The sequence below is a fragment of the Ochotona princeps genome, chromosome 13 (assembly GCF_030435755.1).
Source record: "Ochotona princeps isolate mOchPri1 chromosome 13, mOchPri1.hap1, whole genome shotgun sequence".
NCBI lineage: Eukaryota > Metazoa > Chordata > Mammalia > Lagomorpha > Ochotonidae > Ochotona > Ochotona princeps.
In genome coordinates, this window is record NC_080844.1 from 53,248,798 (window position 1) to 53,273,061 (window position 24,264).

General features: G+C 40.5%; 1 protein-coding gene across 8 annotated transcripts in view; it reads left to right on the plus strand.

The window, feature by feature from the left end:
• ADD3 (adducin 3) overlaps positions 1-24,264 on the plus strand; it is a 143,454-nt gene that overhangs the window by 89,350 nt on the left and 29,840 nt on the right. For 5 of the 8 annotated variants that reach the window (XM_058671247.1, XM_058671252.1, XM_004579862.2 and 2 more), the window contains exon 2: positions 14,653-14,876. In XM_058671247.1, coding sequence (XP_058527230.1) covers positions 14,682-14,876 — 195 coding nt within the window. In that variant the 5' untranslated portion in view covers positions 14,653-14,681. Of the gene's footprint in view, positions 1-8,816; positions 9,020-10,808; positions 10,945-14,652; positions 14,877-24,264 lie in introns of those variants that run through there. The other 3 variants (XM_058671249.1, XM_058671248.1, XM_058671251.1) reach the window with 3 other exon arrangements.

Consider the following 24,264-nt stretch of genomic DNA (forward strand, 5'->3'; position numbering starts at 1 on the left):
GCTCCAGCCATTGCGGCCACTTGGGGAGTGAACCAGTGGACAGCAGATATTTCTCTCTGTCTCTTTTCCCTGAACATCTGCCTTTCCAATAAAAAAAAATCTTAAAAATTAAAAAAGGAAAAATGTCTGTTCAGATCCCTTACTTTTTTTTAACTGGATTACTTGTTTTGTTGAATGTTTTGAGTTCTATGTTCCGGATATTAATCTTTATCAGATGCATAATTTGCAAGTATTTTGTCCCATTCTGGTGTTTTTATTCATTGATTTTTTTTTATGCAGAAGTCTCTTTTTTTGTTTTTTGGTTTTTGGTTTTTTTTGCCTGTGCTTTTGAGATCTTTAAAATCTTTGCCTCTGCCAATATCTTGGAGAGTTCCTACTGTGTTTTCCTTTAGTAGTCACAGCTGTAGGGTTTACATTTAAATCTTTGATACAGTTTGAGTTTATTTTTGTATAGGTTGTCAGGTAGGGGTCTTGTTTCAAACTGATCTATTTGCAAATCCAGTTTCCCAAAATCCAGTTTGTAGTTTCTTTGGGGAGTGATTATAGCACCTTTACAAAAAAATATGTTTTTTTTATATATGTAAATTTATGTCTGGAGTTGGTTTTCTGTGAACCCTGTATTTTCTAGACCATCCCTCCCCCCCCCCCAAAGAAAGACTAATCAAAGGTGCAATACCTCTCAAAACTGCTTGAGCAGGACCCTTGGAGTGCGCCTCTCGTTGGGGATCTGGGATGGGTGGGAGGCTGAGTGGGGCTTTTCCCTTTGTTTCTCCCCTGACCCCAGATACAGGAAAAAAATGATAATATTATTTGTGGAAACAATGGTATTACCCACTTTCACCCTGTAGCCCTTGACCCTTTTTACCCTAATCAACTAAGTAAGATTATTAAAAAATAATAACACTAAATAAAAGGTGTAATACCTGGATATACCTTTAGCAAATGACGATCCTTTGACCCATACCATCTTTTTTAGCTAACTCTTCCATTTCCATTGAGCTCCACAATGATGAATACTTCTTCATTTGGTGAAGAACATTGGTATTCTGAGGAAAATTATGAAATCTCAATTTTTTTTTCATTGACTTGTATACTGGTAACTTCTTAAACACAAATAGTAAATTAGGGAGTCTGTGTAGAGCATAGTGATTATACTATTGTGATTGCTAAAAATATATCAAATTACTGATATGTTTAGAAATGTGTATATGCACAGTTATATTTGTTACCCATCTTACACCAATTTCTGTCATCACTCCCTTAGTTGGTATGTTGTATTTGCTGTAACTCTTTAGGTACCAGCATAATCTTTTCCTGAGGTTTGGTAAATAATTAAAAGGCAAACACCTTTCAGAATGATGCTGAATTAGTTCTAGAGATGAAAGTGAAACTTGAATATGCTTTATTGTTATCCAGACATAATTAATGTCAACTTGTTAATAGCTTCTAGGGCAGCAGTCATCTCTCAGGTTAACAGTTAAACTTCTAAAATACTATCAGTGCCCCTATGATCATCTTTTAAGGTGGATGTGAGCTAGTTTAAGGGTCTTTTTATATAATTCATTTTGTTTGGAATTCACAATTATATGGAATATTCCATGGCATCTTATTTGCCAGCCTTAAGTTTCTTAGTCTGCCCATCTCCTAATATTCCTTATATTTTGCACCTCATTTAGGTATTTTGCTTGGTACTAATGGAAAAGCAAACGAGTATGAACACCCAGCTGGCACAAAGAATTAGGAAACAATGTGATGTAGCGGAAAGAGGTCCTACGTTAGAAGAGCTTGAATGGCTGCCGATACTGTGTGTGATCTTGGGCATGCCTGTAAACTGAGACTTATTTTAATAGTTATGTAATCTAGAAAGCAAGAGATTTGGACTAGTTGCCATACTAGTTTTCCAGTTAATTTTTGTTTCAAAGTCTAAAAATTTGGATTAAATGCAAACTCCTAACATTGGTAATGTGTTGGTGAGAATGACTTCTTAATCTGAAAGCTTGTTACTTAAGAAAATATGTTCCTTTAGTATTTAAGTCAAACCAACCACCATTATGCAGCTTCCTGCTCATATTTCTGTTTTGTACATGAGAGAATGACCGTTATAATCGTCCACGTAAGAGAACTAGCATTTCAGGTCTCCTTCTAGCAATTCTTCTTAGTGATATTTATAAAGCACACACAAATGTGGTGATAGGTATTTATTTTTTTTATATTTCATTAAAGGAATATATTTTAACTTCAGGGCATTCTGAGAATGATATGGTAATGCTCATAAATGTCATTATTATGATTTTATTCATAGCAGCGTATGGTACTTAAGAATTATAGCTTTAGAAAAGCAACTCAGTACCTCTGGGTGTAGCTTTATCTTATCTATAAAATGGGATTCTTGAATCTACTCTGAAATATTGCAAGAGACCTATCATATTAGGAATGCCTATTATAAGCTTTAAGGTTCTAGTATTTTGTGAAATAATTAAATCTTGTTCCAATTAGAAATGCCATCTGTATTACTCAGTGCCAAGATTTTTGGGTTTTTTGTTTTGGTTTGGTTTGGTTTGGTTTTGTGTGTGTGTGTGTGTGTGTGTTTCATCATTTCTCTTGACTGTACTAATTCAGTTTTCCAAAGCTGTTTATTTCTGTATCAGTTGTATCTAGAATTTTAGCTATCAAAATTACCATGTATCCTTTAGAAGTTGAATAAAATTTGACTGGTTGTCATAATTTATACAGTGTCTAACTTGTTTGCTAGAACTTTAAGTATTTCTTTAGTTTTATAGTTACTTTCATCAAGAAAAGTCCTAACTCAGTAAACTAGCATTTGTTGTTTTTAACCAAATACGCTGCTTTGAAGTTTAGGCATATCTTTGATGATTGTTTTAAGTTTGGAACAATAGGCGTGTACTTGAAAGTACAACCATCTTTTTGCTTATTCTAGAAATAGCTGTTAAAGCAGCCAAGAATTGTAAGCTTGGAAAGACTTTTTGTAAGTAATAACCTTTCAGAAGATTGTTTTTGCCATTCTCGGCCTAGAAATAATACAAACCAGATTTGATTTGGAAGAAGTTAGGGAACAGTAAAATAATTCAGCTTCCATTTGTGGGTTACTCTTTCATTGTAGAAACTACAAAGATGGTCCCCATCCCCAGGTTTCCATGGCGATCAGTAGCTTCTCAAGCTGTATTTTTAATAGCTTTATGGAGATGTAATTTACATACCTTACAGTTTGCCACAAGAACTATACAATTCAGTGGATTTTTAATATACTCAAAGTTGTATGATAATCACCACAATCATTGTCAAACATTGTCATCATTCCAGAAAGAAGCCTCGTTAGCAGCCAGTCCCAATTTTCCTGCAGTCCTAGGCAGCTGCTGATCTGTTGTCTGGCTTTTTTATCTCTTAGGTTTCTTAAAAGTGGATTTACCTCATGTAAGGTCCTTGATTACTCACTTTTTTCACCATAATATTGCAGGATACATCCTTATCATTGCATGTATCCCTGTATCCTTTCTTTTTATTGCCATATATCTCATTACATATATATTCATGTCATTATGTTTATACATTCATCAGTTGATGTTGTGGATTGTTTTAACTTCTTTTGCTGTTATAATAATAGGCAAAGACTGGAAATAGCTCAAGTGTCCTTCAGTGGGTGAATGATTCAATAAGTAGTGACATAGCCATACTATGGAAGAACATTCAGCAGTAAAAATAAATGAGCTGGGGCCTGTGGTACAGTGGGTTGAAATGCTGCCTGCGGTGCTAGCATTCCATGGAGCACCAGTTTGAATCCCTGTTGCTCCACTTTCTCCCCAGCTCACTGTTAATGTGCCTGGGAAAACAGCAGATGATGGCCCAAGGCCATGAGCCTCTGCACCAGTATGGGAAGTCCATATGGATCTCCTGGCTCCTGAATTCAGCCTGGCACAGCCCTGGCCAATGGCCATTTGAGGAGTGAATCTACGAAAGGTTGCTCCCTCTCCCTCTTGCTCTCTTGCTCTCTTGCTCTCTCTTCTGTCTCTGGAAGCTCTCTTCCTTCCCCCCACCCTTTCCTCCATCCCAACACTGTTTTGTAAATAAATAATCTTCAAGAAAAAAAAAAAAAAGAATTGCTGATACCACAGCCTCCATAATTTCCAGTGAACTTTGCTGAGTAAAACACAACAAAATTTTAAGTTGCATGTTTACACTTGTATAATATTCTTCAAAAGGCAATATTATAGAAAAAAGTGGCCGATAAATGTTTTTGGCTGAATGAAGAAGGAGTAGAAGCAGGCATTGCTGCGAAAGGGCAACATGAGGAGTACTTGTGCTTCAAAGGATCTCCTTCACTGTCAGAGCCAGTGTTCTGCCTATGAGGCGGGTTTGGTTTTGTTTTGTTTTGCTTTTTAAAATTATTTTATGATACAATTCCCTACTCTCTGGAATTTTCCCTCCCATTCCCCAAGACACCTCCTCCTGTGATACAGTTTTAAGATTTTTTAAAATTAGTTATTTTTTTTATTGGAAAGTCAGATATTACAGAGTGAAGAAGAGACAGAGAGAAAGATCTTCCATTTTGTTGGCTCACTCCCCAAGTGACCACAATGGCTAGAGATGAGCTGATCTCAAGCCAGGGACTAGGAGCCTCCTCCGGGTCTCCCAGGACAGGTGCAGGTCGCAAGGCTTTGGGTCATCCTCCACTGCCTTCCCAGGCCACAAGCAGGGAGCTGGATGTGAAGTAGGGCTGTCAGGATTAGAACCGGTGCCTATGTGGATCCCAGCACATGCAAGGAGAGAAGGAGAGGATGGGCTACCACACTGGGCCCAAGATTTGTTTTTTTGAAAGAGTTACATGGAGAGAGGGAAGCACACACACAGGGGGAGGAAGGGAGGAAGGGAAAGAGAGAGAGAAAGAGAAAACAAACCACAAGCTTTTTCCCAGACCATCAAAACAGACCTGGATGAGAAGTGGAGCAGCCAAGACGCAAACCAGCGCGCACCTGGGATGCCAGTGTCACACCTATTAACTTTATCTATTGTATCACAGTGCCAACCCTTGTGATACTGTCATATAGAGTGTTGCTGTTGTAAGGGAGAGACTAACAAAAAGGTGTAAGAAATGTCTGTTATTTTTTAGATGCAGTTATATCAAAATAAACTTTAAAACCTCAGTTAGCAACCCACTTCTGGGCACTGGTTTTGGCTGTATTTAAACCAAAACAAAAACGAAACAAGGCAAAACCCCCAAATGTTATCTAAATCAGTGTGTTATTTCTTTTTTTTTTTTTTAAGATTTTTTTTTTTTATTATTATTATTGGAAAGCCGGATATACAGAGAGGAGGAGAGACAGAGAGGAAGATCTTCCGTCCGATGATTCACTCCCCAAGTGAGCCACAACGGGCCAATGCGCGCCGATCCGAAGCCGGGAACCAGGAACCTCTTCCGGGTGTCCCTCACGGGTGCAGGGTCCCAAAGCTTTGGGCCGTCCTCAACTGCTTTCCCAGGCCACAAGCAGGGAGCTGGATGGGAAGTGGAGCTGCTGGGATTAGAACTGGCGCCCATATGGGATCCCGGGGTGCGTTCAGGGTGAGGACTTTAGCCGCTAGGCCACGCCGCCAGGCCCAGTGTGTTATTTCTTAATGTTGGCTGAGTACTTCCTCTTGTACTCCATCTTATTTTGCTATACTTAGCTGGTAGAGTCTGCTAGGACCTGGGCTTAGGACGGCTGGGCTGCTTCCTTCTCATGATTTGTTATGGTGGGTCATCATGGTGGTAGCAGTGCCAGGATGCTCAAAGGCCTAACCTTGAAAGTTGTATAATCTCACATCTGAAAGCATTTTGTTAGAACAATTCACAGAACTGACCTAAATTTAAGGGAAAGTAGTCTGGGCCTGGCATGGTAACCTAGTGGCTAAATCCTCACCTTGCATGCTCCGGGATCCCATTTGGGTATGGGTTCATGCCCCTGCTGCTCCACTTCCCTTCCCATCCAGCTCTCTTCTTGTGACCTGAGAAAGCAGTCCAGAACAGCCCAAAACCTTGGGACCCTGCCCCCACATAAAAGACCCAGAAGAAGCTCCTGGCTCCTGGCTTCTGAGCAGCTCAGTTCTGGCTGTTGTGGCCATTTGGGGAGTGAGTCAGCAGATGGAAAATCTTTGTCTTTCCTTCTCTCGGTGTATCTGACTTTCCAATAAAAAATATATATATCTTTTAAAAAGTGTGTGTGTGGCAGGGGGAAGTACTCTGTACTTCATAAGTAACAAAGTTATATTGCAAAGGAGCATGGGAGGAATTCTTGTGGCCATTTTTGAATAGTTTACCAGAGAGCCCTAAATCAGGAATCCAATTGATCCAGAGGCCACTAACAGCATCCACAGAATCAAGACAGGCAAAGCAGATGACAGAGCAGGCAAGATGGTTCCAGCAGGTGTTGCTGAACTCTGGAAGCTAGTAGGGCTGTCTGTGTTCATTAGTTCCTAGACTGAGATCACATTTTGCCACACAGCACCAAGGATACAATTATCGGCATGTGGAACTAGCTTGTTTGCTATTCAGTGAAGGTAATCACTTCTTATTGTGCATTACTTGTAGTCTGTAAGGACTTAGAGTTTGTAAAACAGGCCCTGTATAATAATTAATACCATGTTCCTGAGGTTCCAATGTACATTTTTCCTTCTGAAGGTTAGTTTCAGGGTATTTGAATGTATAGAATTTTATGGTATAGTATTTCTTTGTACTACCACTTTTAGATATATTTGCACTTAACCCAGGGTGTATTTCTAGATCTGAATCGCAACCCTGGCAAACACTTTGGGTTAATTTCATAATAAGCAGCATTACAAAGCAAAAAAAAAAAAAAAACCACAACAGATGCTGTTGAAATATGAATTAATGAACTTATCTTACTTTGGATTTCTGTAGATCTTGTACTAGTAAATCTGAAAGGATTGGAGCACATAACTTTGATATGAGTACCTCATTTTTAGTTTTAATGGCTCAGATATTGTGTGGGTTTTTTACACTTATGTAAAATTGTAACAATGAACAAACTAAGATTTCACAGAGTGCCTTGGTCATTATGGTATTTTCCCTTGACTGTGTTGGGATTAGATTTGTTACATATTGAATTAATATTCACATATGTCTGCAGATGTTTACATATATATATATTAATGTCTACATAGGTAACATTTTGTTACGGGAATTTTTTGTTTACTTTTATAATTATTTCAGACTCCAAGTGAGTTACAGAATTCTATCCTTCACCAAAAATAGTCTTTTACATGACATCATATATAATCTGACAATTATATGTGTCAGGAAATCACCATTAATACAAATATTGTTATCAAATTTTTATTCGATTTCCCCAGTTGTCTCATTAAGGTCCTTTGCCTGGTGCAGAATCCACTCCAAGATTACTTATTGCATTTTGTTATGCCTTCTTTTTTTTGTTTTTAGATTTATTTATTTTTATTATGAAGTGAGATATACAGAGAGGAGGAGAAATAGAGAGGAAGATCTTCCGTCCAATGATTCACTCCCCCCAAGTGACCACAACGGCCAGTGCTACGCCAGTCCTAAGCTGGGAACCAGGAACACCCTTGGAGTTTCCCATGTGGGTGCAGGGTCCCAAAGCTTTGGGCCATCCTCAGCTGCTTTCCCAGGCCACAAGCAGGGATCTGGATGGGAAGTGGAGCTGCCAGGATTAGAACTGGCGCCCGTATGGGATCTCGGCACGTTCAAGGCGAGGACTTCAGCCACTAGGCCATGCCACCAGGCCCTGTTATGCCTTCTTGGTCTTCTCTAATCTAGAGTAATTTCTCAGTCTGTATCTTTCATGACCTTCAGTAAGAATTGGCTTGCTGTTTTGTACAATGATCCTCAATCTGGCACAGTTTATTTGACCAGATAGAAGAAATGGGACTTTTGTCCATGAAGGGTGAAAACAGAGGTTGATTGACCTAGACTAACTAAAAATATAATCGCTGGGGCCCGACACAATGGCTTAGTGGCTGAATCTTCACCTTCCAAGTGCCAGGATCCCGTTTGGGCTCCAGTTCCTAACCCAGCTGCTCCACTTCCCATCCAGCTCCCCCCTCATGGCCTGGGAAAGCAGCAGAAGACAGCCCAAAGCCTTGGGCTCCTGCACCCACAGGGAAGATCCAGAAGAAGCTCCTGGTCCTGGCTTTGGATCAGCTAAGCTCCAGCCATTGGGACCTTGGGGAGTGAACCAGTGGGTGAAAGATCTTTCTGTCTGTCATTCTGTCTGAAAATCTGATTTTGCCTTTCCAATAGAAATAATGTGATCTGTAAAATACATATATAATCATTGACGATCTTGTTAAGTGTCTCTATTTAAGGTGTTGTGTATGTTACAGATAGTTCATTTTGACAGTCCGATTGCAGAAACAGATGTAGAAATTTGTAGAGTCCTAAACAGTGCTTCATAATGTACTCAGAGAACCTGAAAATGCTTTTATCTTCAGTATTGACAGTGATGTTTCTAAGCTCTATGTACACTTATATATAAAACTTTTTTTTTTCGCTCCACAGAGTCATTTTGGTCTTAATTTACTTATACCTTTTACCCTTAGTAATTTGCAGGGCTTAATTTTTTTTGTCTTGAAAATGTAACAGACATACAATAACCTGCAGTGGATAGTTCATGTGCTCATCTCTCTCCCTCTCCCTCATACACACTCAAAAATATATCTGTTTGCTTTTGGTCTTCCATTTGACTATAACCTTGAATCCTTCAAACATGGATGATTAATTAATTTGACCAATACTTTCAGGTTGTATTGATTTTCATTTTATTTGAAAGCGTTCTTCCATCTGCTGGATTTGATTCACTCCCAAATACGCATGACAACTAGGGTTGGATCCACCAAAGCGAAGGGCCTGAAAAGCCATTTGTGTCTCCCGCATGGGTAGCAGGCACCCAAGCATTTCAGCTGTTATCTGCTTCCTCCCATGAGGTGTGTACAGAACAATGGATTGAAAGCAGAGTAGCCAAGACTCAACCAGGTACTTCAGTATGGCATGTAGACGACCCAGGTAGTGACCTAAGCCACTGCATCAAACACCCATCACAATCAGGGTTTTTTTTTTTCGTGAAATAGATTTAAGTAGAAAATATCAGAATATGCCATATAAAGAGGCATTGTACATCATGTATTTATATATGAGTGCCATATGAAATATTACCATCAGTTGTTATTTTTAAATAGTTTCAATGGCAGTGTTCTACAGTGTTTTATCTATTTGTATCTTAAACCTAATGTTCTTTATAGATACATGTTGGGTTGTTGCGTAAATATTTAGATAAGATTTTTTACACTGGAATTTGATTGTTTTATGTTTTGTTACTCTGCATGAGCAGAAGAAAACTCTAAGTGTTGACAACAGGTTTTATAGCATTATTTTTTTAAAAAAAAGTTTTACCCTTTGCAACACTTCCTTTCAAAGGTAATTTTCCCTCAAATGGAGACCGTATTTTTTGGCCCTACTGGTTTGTACGGATTTATTTTGCTCTAAACACTAGAAAGCATTTCTGTGTATTTATGTTGTTATATCTGAGTGAAATTAGCATCATCTTTTTTATTTGATTGTTTGTAATTCTTGCCCGCATTCCTGCTGTATTATTATCCTTTTCCTTTTTTAAGATTTAATTTTGGGGGCTGGCTGTGTGGCACAGTGAGTATAGCTGCTGCTGCCAGGAGCCAGAAGCTTCTTTTGGGTCTCCCAACATGAGTGCAGAGCCCAAATATATGGGCAATTTTAGGTTTTTCTCAGGCATGTTAGCAGGGAGCTGGGTCAGAAGTGAAGCAGGCAAGACTCAAACCGGCACTCATAATGTTCCAGCATCACAGATAGAAGCAGCCTTACCTGATGCACCACAGTGCCAGCCCAATGTTACGTTCTTGAGTTTCCTTCTGTGTCATACAGTGTAACAGCACTTCATTTCTTTCCAGGCTAGATAGTATTCCATTGTGTCACGTGTTGTTTATTATTTCATCAGTTGATGGACATTTGGGTGTCTACCTTCTGACTACTAAAAAAGCCCTACAGTGGAATTCATATACAAATTTTTATTTGCCTATTTTTAAAATACATTTATTTATTTTTATTGAAAAGGTAGATTTACAAAGAGAAGGAGAGACACAAAGAAAGTTCTTCCATTTATTGGTTCACTCCTCAAGTGGCCACAATGGCCAGAGCTGAGCTGATCCGAAGCCAGGGTCCCCCATGCAGGTGCAGGGTCCAAAGGCTTTGGGCCATCCTTGACTGCCTTCCCAGGCTACAAGCAGGGAAATGGATGGGAAGTGGAACAGTCGGGACATGAGCCAGTGCCCACATGGGATCCTGGCACATGGAAGGGGAGGATTTAGCCACTAGGCTATTGTACCAGGCTGTTCTTTACCCAGTTTTAACTGTTTGGGGTATATATCCCCCAAAAATGAATTATCTTTCAAATAAGATACAAGAGTTAAATCAAGATTCTATTTCTCTTAGTCTCTAAATTACTTTGCACCATGTTTTGAAAGGCTGTGCATGTGCAGGAAGGGTGGTTTTAGAGTATTTTTTTTTATAGTTAAAAGTTTATTGTTTCTCCAAGACTTTTAGTTAATAGTACAGATTGCAAATATAAAGCAGAATTATACAGACCTTATTAGAATTAATATATTTATTTCAGACATTGGACTCAAGTAATGGCTATGTATGCAGAAGTTTTGAAGAAAATTAAAAAGCTAATGGAGCTTTAAAAAAGTGTTTAGCAAGCTTTACTAAGTTTTCTTTATACAAAATGTTTAGGCTTTCATGTTCTTTTATAGTAAAGCAGTTGCATTCTCAAAGGATCTCCGCAGTGATGATGGAAAGGTAAACTAGTGAGCCTTGTAGAACTTTATCCTCTGGATGATGGGAACAGAGTGAAGATTTTAAAGAGAAAGGTATGATCAGATTAAACTTCAAAAGATGAAATCTGAAGAATGATAATCCTTGTTGGGACAAAATGTGGGCTCTCATTGGGCAAGACTGGGTGCGAGAAGCCTACAGCTAGGCATTCATGTTTATTTCAAATGAGTTCAGTGTATTTCCTGTCATTGTGACTCAGTCTTGGGAAACAGATAATAGGAGCTGGGGTATCAGGAAGTCAGTACTGCACAGCAGCTTGGGTTGTCAGCATCTGGTATCAGGGTAACTGGACACAGGTCATCTCCTCTTCTGTTTACTGGTGGACCTTTGGAGGCAGTAGGCAATGGCATATGTACTGGGTCCGTACCACTCAAGTGGGAAATCTAGATTGAGTTCCTGGCCCTTGACTTGAGCCTTGCCCAGCTGTGGCTGAAGGCTAGCAGTTGGAAAGTGAACCAGTAGGACCCGGGTCGTGGCCTAGTGACTAAATCCTTGGCTTGCAAGCACCAGCATCCCATATGGGCACTGGTTCATGTACTGGCTGCTCCATTTCCCATCCTGCTCCCTGCTTCTGGCCTGGGAAGGCAGTGGAAGATGACCCAAAACCTTGGGACCCAGCACTCATGTGGGAGATCAGGAAGAAGCTCCTGGCTCCTGGCTCCTGGTTAGGATCAGCTCAGTTCTGGCTGTTGCGGCCACTTGGGGAGTGAATCACCGGATGGAAGATCTTTCTCTCTGTCTCTTCTCCCTGTAAATCTACCTGTCCAATAAAAATAAATGAATCTTAAAAAAAAAAAAAAGAACCAGTAGATGAAAAAAAAATCTGCCTCTGCCTTTCAAATAATAAAGATTATTTATTTGGGGGCTAGAGTGATAACATAGTGGGCTAACCCTCCACCTACAGCACCAGCATCCCATATGGGCATCCCATGTTCTGGCTTCTCTACTCTGATCCAGCGCCCTACTTAGGGCTTGAGGAAGCAACAGAGGAAGACATAAGTCCTTGGGATCCTGCGTGCATGTGGGAGGCCTGTGAGAAGCTCCCGTATCCTCACTTTGAATCAGTTCATTTCTGACTATTGCAGCCAGTTAGGTACTGAGGCACTATAGAAGGTCATTCTTTGTCTCTCCTTCGCATTGTGATTCTGCCTTTCAAATAAAAAACTTTTAAAAGCGTTTATTTAAAAAATTTGAGAAACATAACTTTCCATTAATAAAACTGGAGCCCTATTTATATTGTTAAGTATGGATTGCTAAGTAATTTTTTGTTGAGCTTACTCGAGGTCAGAGATCTGAGATCTTAGCCCTGGAAGTAACTTAAGGAAAACACTTCGGTCACCTTGTGAGATGTCCATGTCGCATGTCTGAGTGTCTGGTTCAGATCCCTGCCACTGAGCTTCAGATCCGGCTTCCTGCTTGTCCCTGCCCTGAGAGGCAGCAGGTGGTGGCGGAAGTGCCCGAGTCCCTGCTGTCGATGTGAGAGACCTAGATGGAGTTCTGGGGCTCTTGGCTTCAGCCTGGCCCAGCCATAGGAAGGGAAATAGATGAGAGAAGTATTTGTTTTAACCAATGATCAGTTAGATTTAGGAGACAGTTGTCAATGTTGTCTTCGTAGTCTGCTTTTTTCCCTTGCCTCCCAGAAAAAAATCAGTACATTTTAGCAATAGTGGGTGAAGTAGGCTTGGTTTCCTAGTCTTTTGTCTTTTTTTTTTTTTTTTAGATTTATTTATTTTTATTGGAAAATCAGATACACAGAGAGGCGGAAAGACAGAGAGGAAGATCGTCCGTCGATGATTCACTCCCCAAGTGACTGTAACACCCGGACCTGCGCCAATCTGAAGCCAGGAGCCCAGAGCCTCTTCCAGGTCTCCCACGCAGGTGCTGCCACACAGGTGCAGGGTGCCAAGGCTTTGGGCCATCCTCAGCTGCTTTCCCAGGCCACAAGCGGGGAGCTGGATGGGAAACAGGGTTGTCAGGGTTAGAACTGGTGCTTATATGGGATCCCGGCACATTGAAGGTGAGGACTTTAGCCAATAGGCTACTGTGCCAGGCCCCCCTAGTCTTTTTGAAACAGTTGAACTTCATCACAAGGTACTGTGAAAAAACTCTGAGTAAACTTTAGTGCAGGAAATCAGAATGTGTGAGTTAAGAAATTATGATTACGGGCCCAGCGGTGTGGCCTACTGGCTAAAGCCCTCACCTTGAACATGCCTGGATCCCATTGGGCACTGGTTCTAATCCCGGCAGTTCTGCTTCCCATCCAGCTCCCTGCCTGTGGCCTGGGAAAGCAGTTGAGGACGGCCCAGTGCTTTGCGATCCTGCACCCGCGTGGGAGACTTGGAGGAAGTTCTAGGCTCCTGGCTTTGGATCAGCACAGCACTGGCCGTTGCGCTCACTTGGGGAATAAATCATTGGACGGAAGATCTTCCTCTCTCTCTCTCCTCCTGTCTGTATATCTGACTTTGTAATAAAAATAAAATAAATTTTTTAAAAAAGAAGAAATTATGATTACTTAAAAAAAAGAATGAATGATTACTATTACATCTTCAAAGTTTCACTGTAGAAATACAGTGTTCCAAATACTTGGTATCTGCAACTTACTGAAATAGTAAGAAAGTAAGGTTCCACTGCCAGTTAATCCAGTATGGAATTCACCTGTTCTTTTAAAAATTTGTATAATATTTTGTTACAAAGAAAATTTATTACACTGTTTTAAGTTACCAGTAGGACTTTTTGAAATGTTAAATCTTTCAGCAATGTTGGTCCTACATTTTATGGCATGTTTATATTTCCTTGTACATGGTCATTTCCCTGGGTGTGTGCTTCCTGTAGTGTGAGGAAATGATGTCTTCTGGGAGGCGTCCTTGCATGGAAGATAGAATCTTTTTCATGAACTTTGCCTCTGAACTAAACCAAGAGCTTCCAGAAGGATTTACTTAAAGATTTACTTCCCTCTGTACCTGTGGAGCAAGGTCGGACATGCAGTAGATGCTGACTTTGGGCAGCCTCTGTGGTAATTAACTTAATCATATTTCAGGCTGATTTTAGGATTTTCTTGTGCACATAGAAATTACTTACTTTTATAGGTGTATAAGATCACTTATCCATATATAGAAGTGAATTTATTAGGTTAAATAAAAATTCTTCAGGATTCTTTATGTGATAGCATTATCTTCCAGAAAAGCATATAGTGGTCAGAGTTCAATGTGCCACTGTAAACACTTGTCTGATTCATTTTACTTCTTCATATTTTTTTTCTGCATCCTGTGAGCACCCAATTAAGTCATGGCTACTCCACTTCCAACCCATGTGCCTGATAATATGCCTAGGAAGGCAGCTGAAAATGACGCAGATAGTTCAGTGCCTGCCACTCCTTTGGGAGTCCTGGATGGAACTGCTTGCTCCTGGCTTCAGCCTGGCCCACCCCTTGTCATTACAGCTACTCAGGGAGTGAAACTGCACAGAAGAGCGTTCTCGTTCTCTCTCTCTCTCTCTCTCCCTCTCCCCCTCTCACACTCTCACACACACACACACACACACACACACACACACACACACACAACCGTCTCATTTTCTCTCTCCTCAGCCCTCCAAAACCCTGCTCTTCAGATAAATAAATATGTTTAAAAAAAACTGACAAACATTTTAAAGGAAAAGTACAAAAGTTCTGCTTGACTCATATAAAATTACAAGTGTACTGAGTTTCTCATGAATGTCATTTTGCTTTGTGTTTGTTAATACAGATAACAAGAGGAATCCCCAGACTTGAAGCATGAGTTCAGATGCCAGCCAGGGTGTGATCACCACTCCTCCTCCGTCCAGCATGCCTCACAAAGAGAGATATTTTGACCGAATCAATGAAAATGACCCGGAATACATTCGGGAAAGGAACATGTCTCCAGATCTACGACAAGACTTCAACATGATGGAGCAGAGGAAACGTGTTACTCAGATACTGCAGAGCCCAGTGAGTTAAAGTGATTAGAAGGTCGTACTTCCCTTCCTGTGGGAAACCTTGATATAATGAGGTAGATAGGCTCTCCAGCACTCCTGAGCACGCAGGGTGGGGATGGGTGCTCCCCAGTGTTTGAAAGAAGAGGCAGGCATCTGCTTTATACATTTGATTTCTAGAGCTTTAGTAACAGTAGTATTGCGCTTGGTATACATTTTCCTTGTGTGTTTCCTGGGTGAAATACTTCATTAAAAGAGGAGCAAAGATCTGTTAAATTCAAGAACATCTAATTCAGACTGAATTATCTGTGAAGAAGAAAAAAGAATGACTCGGGCCCAGTATGGTGGCCTAGTGGCTAAAGTCCTTGCCTTGAATGTGCTGGGATCCCATATGGGTGCCGGTTCTAATCCCAGCAGCTCTGCTTCCCATCCAACTCCCTGCCTGTGGCCTGGGAAAGCAGTTGAGGACGGTCCAGGCCTTGGGACCCAGCACCTGCCTGGGAAACCCAGAAGAGGCTCTGGGCTCCTGGCTTCAGATTGGCACAGCACCTGCTGTTGCGGTCACTTGGGGAGTGAATCACCAGACGGACAATCTTCCTCTTGATCTCTCCTCCTCTCTGTATATATCTGACTTTGCAATAAAAATAAATCTTTAAAAAATAATAAATCTAAAAAGAAAAAGAAAAAAGAATGACTCAAGTCATAGGAAGCAGAAATGGGTGAGCTTCATCCCCTGTGTGTTCTCATCTCCTTGTGGGTGCCTTTCCGTGCAGAGCATTGTAGGAAGGTTGATTTGGTAGGCTGCTATTACATGGCTGCAGTCACCATGTGTACATATATACCACAGTACCTAGATGAGCAGTGAGTATGTCTGCACAGAGGATCCAGATTCCGAATCATTTTTAAGTGGTTTTAGTGGAATTACACAGGTTATGTTGAGTGAACATTACACAGTGCGTAAGTATATGAAAACATCACAGAATACTTAAGTATATAAATTTTATGTGAAAAATTGTAATGAAGAAAGAGCTTGATTTAAAAGGAAAAATGGATTTATACCTTATGCATAATGAGGACGACAGGCCCTCAAGTCAGAGTTTGGCCCACATAGATACATGTTGCACAGGGTATGGTTATATATATTAGGTTTCCAGTTTAGGTACTAAAATAAGCGCTGAGGTGTATATAGCAGCCTGATGTGACCATGGTAGATCATTTTTGTTGTGCCCTTTAGAATTTAATCATAGAGGTTGAGTCCAGAGCTAAAGGGGAATTCCACTCTGAATAATTCTCCATTCCAGTGGCCTTGATGAAAGCCTTGAAGTACAGGTTGTATTAGTGATACAAGTTTTGAGGAATTTTTAAAGTGTACCATTCAGCTGAAAGAAATCCTTTCCAAATGAAAGCAAGATTAACCACAGAAACCATGTTGAGAGAGTAAATGGTCAATGCCTTACATTATGCAAACCCAAGTTTCTGTGTTTGTAAATACATTAACTATTTATACTTTTTCAAGAATATTTGAGAGGCAGGGAGACAAAGACAAAATATCAACAGAGTTCACATCCTGTTGGTTCACTCCCCAAATGCTTACAAGATCAGGAACTGGGTCAGGCTGAAGCTTGGAGTCAGGAACTTAATCCAGGTTACACATGTGGGTGGCAGAGAGCCAGCTGATCACCACTGTTTCCCAGCGTCTGCGTTAACAGGAAGCTGGAGTCAAGAACGAGAGCCAAATATCAAACTCAGGTACCTTGACATAAGATATGAGTGTTTAACTACTAGGGCTAATGCCCACCCCACATTATGATTTAGATAAAAATAGGTTTATTGGCTCCTTTAAAGAGACTCCATCTTTAAGAACTGGTTGGGGTTGGCATTGTAGCACAGCGGTTGAAGCTACCACCGGTGAACTGGTATTCCATACATCCAGTGTCCTGGCTGCTCCACTTCTGATCCAGCTCAGTGATAATATACCTAGGAAGGAAATGGGAGATAGGAGACCCAGATGGATTTCTAGGCCCCTGGATTAGGCTTGGCTCATTTTCCCCAGACATTACAGCCATTTGGGAAATGAAACCATGGATAGAGGAACTCCTTCCCCCTCCTCCTCCGTGTCCTCTCCCTCCCATTGTTGTCCCTCCCTCTCTGTCTCTGCTTCCCACCCTCCTTCTCTGTCTCCTTCTGTCTGCGTCTTCTCTCCCTCTTTGACCCTGCTCTTTCCTTTTCGCTTGCCCTCTCTCTAGCCTTTCCTCCCTCTCCCTGTAACTCTGCCTTTCAATAAATAAATCTGTTTTTAAAAAGATTTATTTATTTTTGTTGGAAAGTCAGATATACAGAGAGGAGGAGAGACAGAGAGGAAGAGCTTCCATCCAATGGTTCACTCCCCAAATAGCCGTGACAGCTGGAGCTGAAACCAGGAGCCTGGAGCCTCTTCTGGGTCTTCCACACAGACGCAGAGTCCCAAGGCTTTGGGCTGTCCTCGACTGCTTTCCCAGTCCACAGGCAGGGAGCTGGATGGGAAGCAGGGATGCCGGGATTAGAACTGGTACCCATATGAGATCCCGGCGTGTGCAAGGTGAGAAATTTAGCCACAAGGCTACCACACTGTATCCTCAATAAATAACTCTTAAAGAACTAAATTATTAACCGAATAATTGTAGTAACAAATGGTATGAAGTAATGAAAAGAGTGAAATTTATAGTTTATTTGGGGTTTTTAAATATTTACACTTCTCTGGAAAGTGCCTCACAGGACCATTCAGGTTTAATTCTAAAGATTGAGTGAAAGAAGTACTAAACTACATGCCAGCATGTTTGTGTTTTAGTTTGCTTATTAAACTGAAGAGGCCATAACTTTAAGTACCTAGTTCTATTGTTTCTTGAACTTAGATGTTCCTTAGGTGAATTAGCTTAAAAGTATCCATTTCACTCATGCCTAGAAGACTTAATAGTGGGAAGGGGCAGGCATGTGGGTCATGATTACCCAAGTCAGTTTACGGAATGATCGTTTCTGCACAGGGAGAGATGAAAAAGATTGAGGTTAGAAAGCATTTAGGTTAATCCTTCTGTGAAACACCTATAAATTTTATCTTCCTGCCATATTTTAAGACAAAGCTTTTCAAATTTCTTTTTCTTAACTTTTATTAACTTATTTGAGAGAGAGAATTCCCAGCTGCTGGTTCATTCTTCACGTGCCTGTGGTGGCTGGGACTGTGCTGGGCTAAAACTTGGATCTCAATCCAGGTCTTCCACATGGGTGGCAGGGATCCAAGTACCCAACCTCTGGAGGGTCACATGAGCAGGAAGCTGGAATCAGGAACTGGTAATTAAACCCCAGTTTAATTAACCAAACACCTGCCCTCACATTTCTTTTAATGCAGCAAAGATTTGCTCTTAAGGAAATGATCTGTGGTAGCCTCTATTAGTTATCTGCTGCTTACTAACCATTTGCCACACAACTTAACTGAGCTGTTCTGGATGAAGTTCGCTCATGAATTTGTCAGGATATCAGCCAGTGTTGCTGTCACCTGAAGGAGCCTGGGATTAGGAGCCGCTCATCAGATAGAAACACACATGACCATTGATAACAAGGCGTATTCCTTGTCAGGGGCCTTTCACCAAGACTGCTGGAGTGCTGTTTTCCCAAGGACAGAGAGAGCTTTTAGTGACCCGATCTCAGACATCACACAACACCAATTTATTGAATAGAAATGAGCCACTCAACCAGCCGGTAGACAATGAGAGGGAAATTAAGATCTACCTTTAAATAAATCTTTTAAAAAAAGAAAAGATCTACCTTTAAAAAAAACTTTTACTTTCAAAATTTGAGAGACAGAAAGAGACAAAGATTTTTCATCCACTGGTCCACTCTCCAGATGTCCACAACAGCACAAACCGGGCCAGGCAGAAGTCAGGAGCCTCGAACTCTGTCTGGGTCTCCAGTGTGGGTAGCAGACGCACAGATCCCTGGGCAATTCCCTGCTGCCTCCCAGGGTGCACATTACCAGGAATGCAGAGTGAAGCCAGGACCTGCAACCAAAATCTTCAATACCAGTTATGGGAATGTCAAACAATAACCTAACAGCTAGACCAGACACCTGCCTCAGGCTCCACCTTTTAAGGAGAGAATTGTACCTTTTCTGATCAGAGTTGAAATTACCACAGTCTGCCAGTGAGCCACCAATTATTTCTTTTTCTCCCATATTCAAAATATGTTGACGTTCCCTTAACATGCCCTAACAGTCTCATTTATTATAACATTAGTTTAAATCCAGAATTTCACTGTCTAAATTTTGTCTACATGCAAATAATACTCCTCAGGCTGCCATTCGTTAAATGCAGCTTCTAAAGTATCGTTCCATTTAATATATTGTAAACCAAAGGGACAGATTTTCTGTTCCAAACCCCCTGTTGTGGGACAGGGATAATGTGACTGTTACTGGTGTTCCTGTTCAAAAGCAGAGAAAATTGGGGAATTCAGAGACGTTACTGGTGCCAAACCAATTGTGAAATATGAGCTAATGTTTGGAGGCTCAGTCTACTGCTTGAGTAACTTTCCATGGCTCTTGGTTTTACTCTCTAGGTTCCTGATTCTAATGTCTAAATCATTTTTCCTTTTCCTTGAAAGGTTGTTTGTTTTTCTCTGTGTATTGGATGCTTCCTTTTTAGAGTCCAAAGTCCTCTTTAAATTTACTTATTATTTTTCATTAATTAATATGTTTATTTATGACAGAGGCACAGGCAGTGACCTTCCATTTGCTGCTTCACATCCTGGATGCAAAGCTAAAGCTGGCCCAGGCAGAAGCACTTAGCCTGGAGCCCAGTCTGGCCTTCCACAGGGGTGGCAGCATCCAAGGATTTCACTCATCACCTGCTGCCTCCCAGGGTGTATGTTAGCAGGGAGTTTGAAACAGAAATGGAGTCAGGATCTGAGCCTAGACACCCTGTGGTTTGGGTAGTGGGCATCCCCAGCATTGTCTTACCCCCTGCGCCAGTATGTCTGCCCCAGCCCACACAAGGCCTCTGTACTCTCTGTATTGTCATTATTTTGTTCAGTTCAAGCTTGTAGGGTTTCTACTAATACAATCCTTTTAACATTTTTATGTGTCTCCTGTGACTATTAAATTTCATTTTCTTAGGTAAAATACACAACCTGTTATGGTCAGTATCAAAGATATTACTAACTAATTTCTGTTCGTAGATCAAACTTCCTAAGTTTTTGGTTTGAAATTTATAATTCATTTGGGAAGAAAAGGAAAGCAGGAGAAAAACAAAAGCAAAGTATAATACTTTTGTATTAAGTTCTTACTATGTGCTGAGTACTTATATATTATGATAATCCTTAATCCTCAAGGCAGGTCAAAGAAATGTTGATTTTCTAATTTACACATGAATTAATTGAAACTTAAGAGATACCAAGTAACTTACAGGTTAGTTAAAGGTGGAGTCAGAATTTGAACTTTAAACTGTAATCGAGGCTATACTTTTTACAGTATCCAACACTGAAAAAACTTACATACATATTTTTCCCTTATTCATTTTTAATTCTGTTGCTCAAGTTAAATCAACCCAACCCAAAGATTTTCTAATTGTAAGATCAGATTAACCTGTGTGCCCAGACTTCTCAGCTTTTGATTCCTATCGATGTACCTGGGAAAGCAGTAGAAGACGGCCTAAGTGACTGGGTCTCTCTGTTCACTTGGGAGACTTGGAAAAAGCTCCTGACTTTGACTCTGTCCAGGACCTGTGATTGCAGCTATTTGGGAAGTGAGGCAGCAGATGGAAGATCTCTCTCAGCATTTCAAATAAATGAAATCTTTTTTTTTTTAAAGAGAATATACCAGCATCCATTTCTAACTTGGTGATATTTTATTGTGTATCAGCTTCCAGGAAAGACAGCTTTCTAGTTTAATTTAGCTTCATATTAGTTAGGACACAGATGCAGCAGAAAGATTACCCAGAAGAAAATTTGGTTTATTTGTTTTTTTCTCCTTTCAACAGGGCCAGTGATAATCTATTTGCAAATGAATACATTTCTTAATGGAGAATTTCTAAGTAAGTTTGTCATGCTCCTAATCCCTCTGTAGGAGAGATCTAATAACATAATTGCAGGGTATCTTCATGCTTTTGTTTTTTGTGACTTTTTTTTTGTTTTTGTCACTATTTTTCTTTTGTAGTAATTATTACCAGGCAAAACAGGCAGCTGTAACTATTTAAAATTTATCTTTCATGTTCCTATTTGTCAGTATTATTTCCTGAGTTTTTGAATAAGTTAGATATTACTAAAAGTCAACTTATTTGATTTATCAACTGATTTTAAATTTTATTTTTAAAAAAATTTATTTATATATTTTGAAAATCCAAGTTAGAGAGATATAGAGAAAGATCTTTGGTCCACCGATTCACTCTTCAAATGACCTCAGTAACCAGCACTGAGTCAGGTCAAAGGCAAGGGCTTCATCTGGAATCTCCCACATGGGCGGTAGAGGCCAAACATTTGGACCATTCTCTGCTGCTTTGTCGAGTTTATTAGCAGGAACCTAGATCAGAAGTGGAGCAGCTAGTACTCAAACTGGTGCCTATGTTGGATGCCAACAATACAGGTAGCAACTTTACCCACTGTGCCATAATGCCAGCCCATACTGATCTATTTTTAGCATTAATTACAATAACTGTATCAGGCCCATTTCTTTTACAGAATTAATATTCTTTCCTGGGATTTAGAAAAAGTTCCATCTATGTACTTTCACTTGAAAGTTCTGATATGTGATCCCTAGCTTTAAGCTGAAGCCCACACATTCAGACCATCTTCTGCTACTTTCTCAGGCTGTTAGCATTGGAACTGGATCCAAAGTGGGTCATACCAATGACTACATAGGATGCTGGCAGCAGAAGCAGAGACTTCACCCGATCTGCCATGGCACCAGCCTCCAAGTAGTTTCTTACCATACATTTTTGGACATATGTTTGATGACAGAACTGTCCAAAATATAATGCTGTGAGGACAAGCTAAGTTTTTAAGTAGGATTTTGTTTGAGTTCAGGAATTAAATGACTTTATAACAATTTTTTCAAGATTTAATAGGTGAAATTCTTATTTAAAAAAAATTGTCCCAGTATGTGATGAACAGAAATAATAACACACAAGGAATTTCTCATTCAAATGTTAATGAGACAGTTTTGAAGCCAATAACCTAAGAAATAGATCTTTGCTATCATTAAACCAGTCAAGGTTGAAATCCAGTTCTTCACTTCATTTGTATTTAGGAAAATGAAATATACTGTTTTAATAATTGAGCACCAAACTACATTCGGGGAAACCTAAAAATTTTGAAAGACACAGGCATCAGATAGTATGGTATAATAGAATAGGAAAAATAAGCAGTCAGAATCATAGATATGTGCAGTATGGGTGGATATTAAGAGCTTAAAGGTGAGATACAGAAGATGCTCTTGTAAATAAGGGACAGCATCAGGTGAAAGTAGCATTTAAGCTGAGTTAAATGAAGGAAGAAGAACAATAGGCGCTGGATGTCATTGGATAAAATGCAGGAGATAACAAGAAAGCATGCCCCCTTGCTAGCAGAGCTGGCTGGGTGAACCTCCTAGGCGGAGCGTGCGGGGAAACAAAACAAACAACACAGTAGCAGATTCTGAAGATCCTCGGGTACCTAAGTTAGAGGTCAGCACCATTCCTCCTTATTTCCAGTTTGATTTTGTGTGAACAAAAAATCTTACATTTGTACATATTTATTTAACGGAGTGTTTTGTATCCTGGTTGACATCTTTGCTTTCTCCACCATGTATTAGCTTTGTGTCCTTAGGAAGTCCACTTCACTTGAGCTTCTGTTTCTTTGTTGGTAAAATAGGGCAAGTTCTTAACGTGATTGTTTTGTCAATTAAATGAAGTAACATGAAAACATGAGTGCAGTGTGAAGCATACAGCAGGCAATTTTTTTTGTAAATTACATGTATATGCACACACATACATACACAATGTGTACGCATATATATATTCAAAGCATTGCTTTTGGGGCAGTACTTTAGAAATGACTATCAATTAATTATATTTTGATTTCTAAAGGCTCGTATTTAATCTGTGGCCCTGATAACTCTCTAGGGTAGAAATGTTCTTTACAGTTGTTCCACCCCCCGCCACTCTCCCCTTTTCCATGCTGTTTTCTGAAAACAAAAGACTTGGTTTATGCTATGATTTTGTGTACATTTTTGTGTGCCTTTTAACCTGACTTCTCTGGTGGAAACCCAAAAAGTGTTGCTAATCTAACTTCAGAAGCCCTGCATGTGACCTCAGATCCTACTTTTAGATTAGTCATTATGCTTTGGTATATCCCTAAATGAATGTAAAATAATGTTCTAATCTAACTAAAGAAGTTATTGAATATTTCTAATCATGGCTTGCCTATGAAATATAAGTTTAGTAATCTTTAAATTTTATGTCAGTAGTAAATTTTACATCTAATACTATTTTGCGACTGAATTATCTGAACGGTGTTTCACAGTAGTGGCCTGCAGCACTGGTAGCTCCCTCCAGTGACCAGGGGAAAGCAGTGGAAGATGGCCCACGTTGCTTGGGACCCTGACACCCATGTGCAGAACAGGATGCAGCTCCTGGCTCCTACCTGGCTCATTACTGACTGTTGAGGCCACTTGGGGAGTGAACCCGCCAATTAAAGACCTTTCTCTGTGTATCTTCCTCCCTCTGTAACCCTGACTTACAAGTAAACAAGTAGGGCCTGGCGGCGTGGCCTAGCGGCTAAAGTCCTCGCCTTGAACGCACCGGGATCCCATATGGGTGCCGGTTCTAATCCCGGCAGCTCCAATTCCCATCCAGCTCCCTGCTTGTGGCCTGGGAAAGCAGTTGAGGACGGCCCAATGCTTTGGGACACTGCACCCGCGCGGGACACCCGGAAGAGGTTCCAGGTTCCCGGCTTCGGATCGGCGCGCACCAGCCCGTTGCAGCTCACTTGGGGAGTGAAACATCGGATGGAAGATCTTCCTCTCTGTCTTTCCTCCTCTCTGTATATCCAGCTTTCCAATAATAATAAAAATTAAAAAAAAAAAAAAACAAGTAAACAAGTAAATCTTTTAAGAAAAGTCACGGCCCAGCGTGGTAGTCTAGCGTCTCTAGTCCTTACCTTGAATGCGCAGGGATCTCTTATGGGTACCAGTTCTAAACCCGGCAGCCCCGCTTCCCATCCAGCTCCCTGCTTGAGGCCTGGGAAAGCAGTCAAGGATGGGCCCCAAGCCTTGGGACCCTGCACCCGCGTGGGAGACCTGGGAAAGGCTCCTGGCTTCGGATTGGCACAGCTCCAGCCATTGCTGCTGCTTGGGGAGTGATACAACAGATGGAAGATCTTCCTCTCTGTCTCTCCTCTTTGTACAT